We start from the raw sequence: 10,363 nt of genomic DNA, 5'->3' as shown, positions 1-10,363 counted from the left end.
GTGTGGGTGAGGAGAAAAGGGCTAGAAGGGGGGGAGTGGTGTAGGTCAGGAGTGGTGCTATTAGTGCTGCATTGACATCTGGCCCCAAATGCTTCCTCCATATCCAGACATCAGGGGTAATTTGCAAAATGGAACAGGCTGAAAGTCATGAGAGATCTCCCCTTGTGCCATTAGTGAACTCAAAGTTGTGCTCATAGTGAAAGAGCCCGTTGCTGGCTCTGTGCCATCCCTGCTTCCATCAACTTGGATTAGAGGGCAAGAGGTCAAGGGCTGGCAGGGAGGCAACTGCTGGGAGAAGACAACAGAGGCAGGTTGTTTTTCTTCAAACATCTCCACATGGAAGGGGGCTGTTAACTTGGCCTTAACCTTCCCTTCTCGCCAGAGTGCAGTGGCTCAGATTGGTCTGTGCTGAGTGATACAGCCAGGGCAGGGTACCAGCTCACAGCCCCCTTAGCTGTGTACAAGTGCATCTGCAGTGTACAGTGCAAAGTGGGTCTCCCGGGTGCCCTGAGTGGAGATGCCAGCCATCATTGTGTTTGAAGTGTGGACAGAGCCTCTGCAGCTGTCACATAGAAGCTGGCAGAAGCTCAGGGCTGATACGTGGCTTTCGATTGGAATTACACAACAGGGAACTCCTATAACAAAAATATCCCTACCATGTCCCAGGGTGTCACCCTTCTGCAGCCCCTAGCACATGGATCCCTACTGTAGGGCTGGCTCAGCAAAAGGTGATCCAAGTGGCCGTGAATCTCTAGCTTCCCCAGGTTCTCCCCCAGGCCTTGCAGAATTAGCAAGGGGGGGGTGGTCTGCCCTCAGCACTTTTGTCAGTCAGGGCATGTCACAGGCAGCGCAGGTCCTGGGCACCAGCACCAGGAACTTCACACGGCACGCTGTCCTGTTAATATTCACCAGGCAGCGTCTATAAAAGTTAGCACGTGGTTTAACCAGGTCACTGCAAAGTGCAGGGCACAGCACTGGGCTGGGGCTGACAAGCAGAAAACAGGAGCAAGAGGACATGTGTAGAGATGTAGACCCGTCCACATATTCATCAGTGGGAGCATGTTAATGTTTGTGTATTACATGCACACACATTGGTAGAGGTGTGTTATTTGTGTGCACATGAATTATTGGGAGGTGGTCCAATAGCGTGTGTGTGCATGCATGTGCATCTGTGCGCACATGCATTAATGGATGATGTGGTTTTAGAGTGCCTGTGGGCTCATGCATTAATGGGCACTTGGGTATTAAGGTATATAATGTGTGTCCGCAGATTAGAGGGAGGTGTGGTTCAGCACGGGTATAGATATACTGGTATTAGTGGAGAGCGTGGCATTAATGTGTGCCCCTAGGAATGCCTGAGCTGCAGTGTGGGATTTGTGTGTGCCGGACTGTGTGTGCATGTGTTAGCAGAAAGGTGTGGCATTTGTGTGTGAGCACACCTGTGTATTGGTGTATGGTCTGTTATTAGTGTGAGCATGTGTGCATGCACTGGTGGCAATTATGGCATTAGTGTGTGCATGTGCATGTCATGGTGGGAGGGGTGGCACTAGTGCGTGCGTGTGTGCAGGCGCACGTGGGAGCCGCAGTATTTGTGTATGCCAGGGTGTACATGCAGCAGGCATAGGGCTGTGTGTGGTCTTGCCTGGAGTCAACTCCCCCCTCCCCCACCTCTCCGTCATGCAACTGTCTTCGAGGGAGCTGCTGGCCCTGGCAGGTGCAGACAGATGACTTCCTCGGCAGGGAGAAGGCCCCCGTGCTGCTCTGACCCGCGGTCCCTCAGCCACACAATGGGGTGGAGGGAGCAGATGGCTGGTTGGCGCCGCCAAGAAGACATCCCACTGTCCCGCTCACCACCGCTCAGCTCTGCTGGGAGCTGTACCAGGAGCTGCGGTAGACCCAAGGTGCCTGCAGCCCTGTGCCACCTCGACCTCCTCCGGGCAACACCGCCGGGCTTATAGACTAGGCGAGGAAAGTGGCACTGGTCAGCGCGCGCAGCTGTGGCCAGCACCACACCACTGCCAACCTGGTGGTGACCAGCCCTAACCCCCCAGGCTCCACCTGGCTCGGGCCCTGCCCTGGGCTCAGGCTTGTCCCTTCTCCGGCTCCACGTGGGGGTACGGCGGGTCTAGGGCAGAGGTCCCTGGCGGGAAGGGGGCGAAGGAAAGGTGTCCGTCAGCCCCGAGGGAGGGGGAGCTGCGGTGACAAAGAGCGGGGTGCAGCCCGAGGGCCACCCCCCGCCGCTCCGCGCAGCTCCTCGGGGCAGGGACTGAGGCCCAGGCGGCCGCGCAGGGGGGGCTGCGGGGCGGCCATGCCGGGTTGCTCCTGCAGATGGAGCCCGGCCCCCGGCTCTGCCTCCCGCAGGGGAGGGGGCTCGTGCGGCGGGGAACAATCGCCGCGTAACCGGATCCCACAGCCGCGGCGCGGGGAGGCGGTGGCGCGGGAGGGGCGCGGGGCGGGCATGGCCGGGTAGGGCGGGGCCGGGCCGGGCCGGGGGCAGCGGGCAGCGGCCGCCAGCACCATGGCAGCCCGGCGGTGCTGCTGCAGCCGCCTCCTCCTGCTCCTGCTGCTCTTCCCCGGCGGTATCGGGCCGGCGCTGGGCAAGTCTCCGGGGGACCCTCCCAGCCCGCAGGGTGAGCCAGCGGGGCGCGGGCCTTTGTCTGCGGCGGGGGCGCGGCCCCGCGCGCGCGCGTGTGTCTGGGGGTGCGGATCCCCCCATCCCCGCCTTGTTTCTCTCCGGGGCTGCGGCACCATTGTCTGCTGCTGGCCGAGGCGCCCTGGGGCCGGATCGGGCCCCTCTCCACACGCCCACCCCCACCCCGGGGGGGGGACGTGAGCCCGGGGGCTCCGCCCGGCATCTGTCCGTCTGCCCCTTCCCCCAGGCGCCCTCCTTGTCGGAGCGTCTGCCTGCCCCCTCTCCTCCCCCCACCCCAACAAGGCCATCCCCACCCCTCTGTCTGTCCACCCTCCCTTGCCCCGGATCGCCTGTTCGCCTGCTTGCCGCCAGGCACACCCCTTCGGCTCCAACCCCCACCCCCACTGCAGGCAGCGTGTGACCCAGCTCCGGATCCCAGCCATTTTCCTCGTGGGTTGAAGCACGGGGTGGCAGGTGGTGCCCTGCCGGGTGTCCAGCCCTGGCTGAGCCCTGGGAGAGCAGGGTGGGACCCCCCAGGTTTAGGGGATCCAGTGCAGGAGCCCCCTGGCTGGCTGGCCTGCCCCGGCGCAGGTCCCGGAGGCTGGAACAAAGGCGGTTGTGGTCACAGGACATGGGGAGTCACCTCCCAGCTGCCTACGGCCAGGATGGGCCCTTCTGGCTGTTCCCCGGCCAGGCCTGGTCCGAGTGACTGTCAGGCTGGCTCCCCTCAGCATGCTGCTTTGCGTGGAAGAAGTGCCACAGGGTGGCGAGGAAGGGCTTGGGGCGTGCAGTGCACGGTGTGCCCGGGAGCTGTGCTTAGGCAAGGGGCAGGTGGGCTTGGCTTGAGAGCACCGTATGGGCCTCTTGGACCCTGGTGGAGCTCGGTCACCTGCTAAGCCCTGTAGGGGCAGACAGCCAGAGGTCCATGGCGCCAAAGGTATGACCAGCCTGCCTTGGCTCTGCTCGAGTCAGGGAGGGAGGGTCCCTGCGTTTCGGGTGCGCTGAGCAAGGTAGGCAAAGGAGTTGGTTCGTGGCCTGTCCCCTCACATCAAGGTTGGAGGCCTGTGCCACTAGCTGGGGTTTGTCAGGCCCCATTACAGCACGTCTGCCGCCTCCCACAAGCCATGCACCACTGACCTGGGCAGAGCTCTCTGTGGAGAGGAGGCAAAGGCAGCTCTGACTTGAGCCTTGTCCCCATGTTCCCCCTGGGCTGTCTGCTCCTATGATCCAGGCACCCAAGACAGGCCAGTGGTGGGTCAGGAGAAGGCACAGGTTTTGTCATGGTGTTGGTGGGTTTTGGATCAAGCCCATAGCCCAGATCTACAGGACTTGGATCACCCCATCCCCAGTCACCATGGCGGTAGGTGACACAGCTCCTTCCTGCACTCAGCACCAGTGGAACAGAGGCTCTGGGAGTGCCTGGTGTTTCTGCAAGAAGGGTGCCGAGTCTCTGATGTGGAGCTGGCTGGTCCTGGGAGGAGTCCTGGGAGCAAGAGAGAGTGCCAGGACATGGCGAGTACTGTGCCATTCTAGGCTCTGTGGTTATGGAGGGCACTGCTAGTGTGGAGGGCCTTCCCCAGCTGTATTTTTGCTTCTCTTAATCCATTCAGCATCTCCCCACTGACCTGAGGATGCCCCCTGTCTCATGTGTCTGTGTTTAGGCTGAGAAGGAGATAGCAGCCAGGCTTCTCCTGCCCTCACCCACCCTTTATGTCCAGCCCAGGAGGCTGATCATGTCTGGGGAGTGGGGGGCAGAGGGTTGGTTATGGGATTCTCCTGTGTGGTGGGCTATAATGCTAGTTTGGCCATTGCAGCCAGCCTAGGGCCTGGTTCTGAGCAGTCACAGCCTGCTGCTGGTTCTGTGCTGCAAGCCTGGTAATACTAGGGGCTTCCCTTCCTGAGTGGAAAGGCATGCTGCAAGCTCCATGGGTCTGACAGCAAGCCCTCCCGTCTCTTTCCACCTCTCACAGTGCAAGGGGCTCTTCTGCACTTTGCCCATCGCTCTGTTGAGGCCTCTCATTCATCCTTTGATTGATGGGGGCCTGGCCTCACCCACAAAACCTGCTTGTTTCCCCGACATGTGTAATCCAGTGACTGTCTCCTCCCATCTGCCCCGCTTGGCTTCCCTGGCAGAGAGTGCTGCAGTGTGCTCGCTGCACAGGCTGAGTGGGGGCTGCAGGGAGGGAATGAAAAGGCCCAGTGCACTGGAGCAGGCTCCTCTGGGCGTGGAGGCAGGACTTACTGACATCCTGGTCTAGTGGTCAGTGCAGGGGCCTGGCAGTGGGGTGGATGAGATCAGGGGAACCCAGCTCTGTCCGTGGCTCTTTGCAGCCCGTGGCACGCTGTTCTCTGCACCTCAGTATTCCCATCTGTGAAACATCCTGCCTGCAGGATTAGCGTGAAGCTATGTGGTTGCAAGGCACTTTGAGCTTCACGGACTGGTCAATGCTGGTTAAAGCCACAGTGTTCATGGGACTGGAAATGTGTCAGTCATGTTGTGTTTTGAAGCTTGCTCCTGCTATGGGGGTGTAACCTCTGCCAACCTGCTGAGCCGAGGCAGCTGAGTCCAGGCAGTTCCCCTGCAGGCTGACTTGGTGTGGGGACATGGGATGTCCCCAGAAGTGTGTGTGAGAACTCAGTCCCTGGATTCATGGTGGGGGTTGGATCTAGGAAGCCACTCCAGGGCGGTGAGGCATGACTCCCTCCGGCCCGACTGGGGGGGCAGGGTGCTGATACCTATTAGTGCACTCAGCCCTTCTGCTACTAGTTTAGGGCTTTTGATTTATATTGGTAGCATTTAAGATACTGCTGAGAGGGCAAGGCCCGGCGTGGGGCAGCAAAAGGGTAAGGAAGGGTCACTGGGGTTCTTCAGAGGACCCTGCCCAGGGCTAAGGCAGCAGGGGGTTGGGTGTCTCTCTCCATGTCTCCTCACTTACTCCCTATGTTAGATGCCTCCTGGGAAATGCCACTGCATCTCAGCGTGGCATCTGTGAGCAAAGTGGAGCCTGTTGATGGGAGGCCTGGATTTATTGGCACAGATTATGTCCAGCAAAGAGGGTTGCCATCTGCAGCCTCCTGGTGAAAGGGCTGGGGGGAAGCTTGATTTCTTTGCAGGGAGAGGGCTCTGCTGAGCTTGGGCCACCCGCTCCTTCGGGGAGGAGTCTGGAAAACCAGGCTCTACCGGGAATTCTCCCTCGGTTGCCATGGTGCCTGACACCGGCTTCCTAGAATAATTCTTCTCCCCGCCCCCGGCTCTGAGTCCCAGCGCGAGGCAATGGCTGGTGTAAAGTCAGGGCATTGAGCAGAAGCAACAGAGGTAATTTATAGTATCTCAGACTCTGACCGGTGTGTGCGTGTGGGGGGGGGGGGGGCATCCAGTCTCAACAGAGACCCCCAATGCATTTCCCCCCTCCACCCCCAAGATGTCTGAGAAGGCTCAAAGATCATTAATGGGCTCTGAAGCCTTTGTCCCTGAAGTCTGAGGTCCAAATGAAACCCAGATCAGCAGTGGGGACAGGCTGTTCCCATGCAGGGACTGCATGCGGTGAATTTGCTGTGTTTCAGCCCACTTCCCATCAGACCTGCATTCTCAGTGCCAAACTCCATTGTTGGGGTTGGCACAAATTCTTCCAGTCATGGCAGAGCAGCCTAGGACAGGGAGGCCCTGGTCCCCTTGTGCTGGTAGAGGGGTCCCCTTGGGTCTCTGGCAGTGACTCCTCCTTGTTCTCAGGTGTTTGGGGCCAGTAACCATTTACTAGTAACCTGTTGCTGCTGAGGAGGAGGCCAAGATGCTTGCCCCCAGCGTTGGGTAGCTGTAGAGCAGCTCTGCCCCTGGCACTGCCCTGTGCCAGTCCATAGACTGAGGCCTGAGGGGACCATTAGACTGTCTAGTGTGTTCTCTTGAGTAGCACCAGCCACTGTATTTCATCCAGTTACCCCTGTACTGAGCCCAGTAACTTGTGTGCGGCTGTAGTGTCTTCCTGAGGGACAGTCAGTCTGGGTCTGAGGACATCGAGATGGAGGCTCCCCCCATTCTCTGGAGGTTGCTCCCAGCATTAATCCTCCTTTCTGTTAAAGATGTGTGCTCCATTTCCAGTTTGAATTTGTCTAGCTTCTGCTTCCAGCCCTTGGTTCTTGTTCTGCCTTTCTCACTAGGATAAAGAGCCCTTTAGTGTCGGGTATGTCATCCCCATGGACGTACTTACACACTGTAATTAAGTCATGGCTCAATCTTCCTTTTGATAAACTAAACAGATTGAGTTCTTGAAGCCTCTCACTGCAAGGCACTTTCTCCAGCTCATGAATCATTTTGACGGCTCTTTGCTGCACCATTTCCTACTTGACACCATCCGTTTTAAAATGTGGTGTTAGAGCAAGGGGCTGTAGTCCAGTATCAGTCTCACCAGTGCCATGCGTGCCTTGCCCTTCCATGTTACAGAAGGTGCTGGATGATGCTCGTGGCCCCAGGCACAGATACCCATTGTAGTTTAGGGCCATTCTGGTGGGGGTCTTTTGGCTTGTGTCCACCGTCTCCAGCTGTGTGTGTATGAGAGGAGATAGGGACCTCCTTCCCCAGCCTTATACAGATACCTTATAGGCACCAACGCATGTGCTGCCCCTGACTTAGCAGCTCGTTGCCAAGCAGGTCTCTTGGCAGGGGTATGCTGCTAGGAGCACAGAAGAGCCACAGGCCCAGCAATTGGCCTGTCTGGACACTCTGCCTTCCCCATGGCCTCCAGTCTGGGGTCCAGGGAGTGTTTTTCAGGCCTTTCTGCCCTGCTCAGTTCTCAGGGCAGAAGGTGTTGGCCATCCTTTGGGGTGACCCTGGGACCCCTCTGAAACAAGAGGCCAGGCTCTGCTTTCCCTTGTGCCGCATTTCCTTTTGAATTGTGTGACAGGGGAATGCCCAAGCCTGCTGGGCTGTGAGGCCAGGTGGGTGGGTGCTCTGTAGGGAGTATTGGTATGGAAAGGTCCGTTAGGTCTCCAGACCAGGGCTGCCTGGAACCCCACACCAAGGTGCAGATCCTGACACGAAGGAGCAAGTTGTTCCAGCCCTAAGAAGGGAGACTGGGGATTCAGGGAGCTTCATTGTCGTGAACCAGATCCTTGTCTGAATGTGAACTCCCACCTGCCATTCTGGTGAAGCCAGAGATGTATGCCATGATTCCTCCCTTCATGCTCTTGGCTGGGTGTTAGCAGCAGTGCCCTGCCCCAGAAGTAGCTGCATTATTAAATGTGGGGCTGGGAGTCAGGATTTGGGTTCTATTCCTGGCCCTGCCACTGACTTTCCATGTGACCCTGGGTGAGTCACTTCCCTTCTTTGTTTCTGGGTTTCCCTCCTTGTACACTGAGGACGATTCTTCTCCACCACAGTACAGTGCTTTGGGATCTGGGGCTGGAGAGTCCAGTGCCTGGGCCTGGCTTCCAGAAGGATAAGGCACCCTGGGAGCACTTGGAGGAAAATTGTGCCCTGAGGCCTTGCCAGGCCCCGGTTCCCATCTGTGCCAGTGCTGCTCCTCGTAGGACTGCCCTTCTCCCACCTTTTGTCTGTCTTAGCTCATTGCACTGTGGGGCAGGGGCTACCTTCCTGTACCTGGTGGGACCTATTGGAGTGACTATACAAGTGACTGAGGAACAGGCTTAGCTAAGGGGCTCACCTGGAGTTGCTCAAAACACCCCCACATTTCACTTTTAGGGGTTAAAGGGAAGAGGTGCTGCCTGGGGATGGGAGACCGGGATTCAGAGCATCAGAAGAAATAGAAGCACAGTGTGAGTGTGCAGTGTGGGAGTCCTGAGCCCAGACCTCTGTTCTCACCACAAGGCCCCAACAGGGCGGGGGCTTATTTGCAGCTGGGAATCACTTCCTGGCCTACTCTTGCACTCCCCCTATGGCGTATGTGTGTGGGAGAGATGTCTGTTTTTGGGTCCTGGCTCCTTGCATATCTCTGATCCCATGTGGGCCCTGTGATGACCCTGGGAATCAGTGCCTTGTCCTTAGGCTGCAGGAGGGTGCTCTGTCCCTTCAGAGGATCTGCTTAGCCTCTGAGTGGGCATCAGGGGTACAAAATGGAGGAAGACTCTACCCCTGCCCCACACAGTCAGATTGCGTGGTTTTAGGCCTAAGATGCTCTTAAGGACTATGTACCCCTGGTGGGGAGGGTGCTGCAAGGGATACTGGCATTCCCACAGCTGGGATGTGCAGCCTCTTCCTGTGCTCGGACTCTTCCTCTGCAAATGGACCTGGTCCTTAGCTCCTGGCAGACATAGTCCTGGTGCTGCAGGGCTTGGGGCCAGCTGGCTCCTAAGGGTTCTACTTGGCCACGTGCAGTGGATTTATAGGTCTCTGGTCTTTCAGGAAGGGGACCAGGGCCTGCTGCTAACAGGGGGAGCTTCTGAGAATCAGGACTCCCAGTCCCTCTTCCTGCTGTGGTTCAGGTAGAGTATGGAAGTGGGAGGCACCGTTTCAGGGATATGTGCTTACCTTCCCTGAATTTTCTTTTGTGCTACCTAGGCCATAGGCTACTGAGACCAGTTGTGAAGCAAGACGTGGTGAGTTAGGGGCATTAGAGCTCAGGCTGTGCCCTGGGATTTGCAGGCTGGAGCTGCATGTGTGTGTCAGGGGGATTATACTGTGCCCACTGGGATGAGGTCTCTGAGCTTCTACTGTTTTACCTTTTAGGAGGGGTGGGGCATCAGTGTGTGAGTGGAGCATCCAGGAGGTGGTGGAAAGAGCTGGTAGTGACCAGTCCCCTGCCCCATCCCTTTTCCAGCAGGAATGGGTTTTTCCTAGCAGGAGCAGGCAGGGTCCACTCACAAGCTAGGCTGAGCAGCCAGGAAGAGCCTTTGTCCTTAAGGAAAGCAGAAGCGGGACGACAAAACTCCCAGCTTGAGCCACCAGCGGATGTGGGGAGCATGGGCAGGACTTCCTTCTGCAGAGAGGTGGCTCCTTGGCACGGTCAAGACAGTGGGCAGTTTGAGGGGGGCCAGGGTCTGGGTCATGGGCTGTGATCCAGGTCTGTAACCAACATGCTGGCCTCATGCCTAATGAATGATTAACTTGCTAGGAAGTTGCCCTTGATACAGATACTGAAAGGGGGGTTGACTCCTGGCATTGGAGCCTGCAAGAGGGAAGGCGGGGATCCATGGCTCTGGGGTGTGGGAACTGTGATCTGGTGACCCAGTGCTCAGGAGATGTCCCTGCTTCCTCCTGAGAGCTCACAGCAAGGTCAGCTCCTGACACCTCTGGTGGAGCCCAGTCCAGGGGAGTTGACAGACTGTGCCAGCTGCTGGCAGCCCCCAGACAGCTGCTGCAGTGCCTGAGCATGGTATGTAGCTGCAGGACGTTCCTCCAAGCAGGGACATTCCAGCCATCAGCCCTCTGCTCGTGGCCTGGGAGAGGGTCTCCTGCCTTGTCTACGTGATGTGTCCTGGCTACTCCTGGTATGCATGGGGGCAGGGGAGCTTCTGGTACCCCCTCGGGTGTGGCTGTCCCCAGGGCCTGGCCAACTGTGGCATGCCCCTGTTGCAAGCTGCCTAAAATTCCTGTCATTGTTGAACCAACCATCCCATCTGGGTAACATCTGGACCCAGACTCCACAGGGAAGCCCAGGCTTCTAAGGGGAGGAGGGGCCAGGTTCTGAGCTCACTGCCTTTGCTGTCCTTTTGCCACTACGTGTCAGAGCTGGGACAGTAGGAGGAGGCACTGACTCATGGCACCCCTGTGTTCCCAAG

General features: G+C 58.1%; 1 protein-coding gene across 3 annotated transcripts in view; it reads left to right on the top strand.

Annotated features, from left to right (window-relative positions):
- Positions 1 to 2,464: 2,464 nt before the first annotated feature.
- The window catches only part of FAM171A2 (family with sequence similarity 171 member A2), a 32,780-nt gene continuing 24,881 nt past the window's right edge, over positions 2,465 to 10,363 (top strand). For 2 of the 3 annotated variants that reach the window (XM_019475920.2, XM_019475913.2), the window contains exon 1: positions 2,466 to 2,630. In XM_019475920.2, coding sequence (XP_019331465.1) covers positions 2,519 to 2,630 — 112 coding nt within the window. In that variant the 5' untranslated portion in view covers positions 2,466 to 2,518. Of the gene's footprint in view, positions 2,631 to 10,363 lie in introns of all 3 variants that reach the window. The other variant, XM_019475921.2, reaches the window with a different exon arrangement.

This window comes from Alligator mississippiensis, chromosome 4 (genome assembly GCF_030867095.1).
Source record: "Alligator mississippiensis isolate rAllMis1 chromosome 4, rAllMis1, whole genome shotgun sequence".
Classification (NCBI taxonomy): Eukaryota; Metazoa; Chordata; order Crocodylia; family Alligatoridae; genus Alligator; species Alligator mississippiensis.
This window is presented reverse-complemented; position numbering and strand designations above follow the sequence as displayed.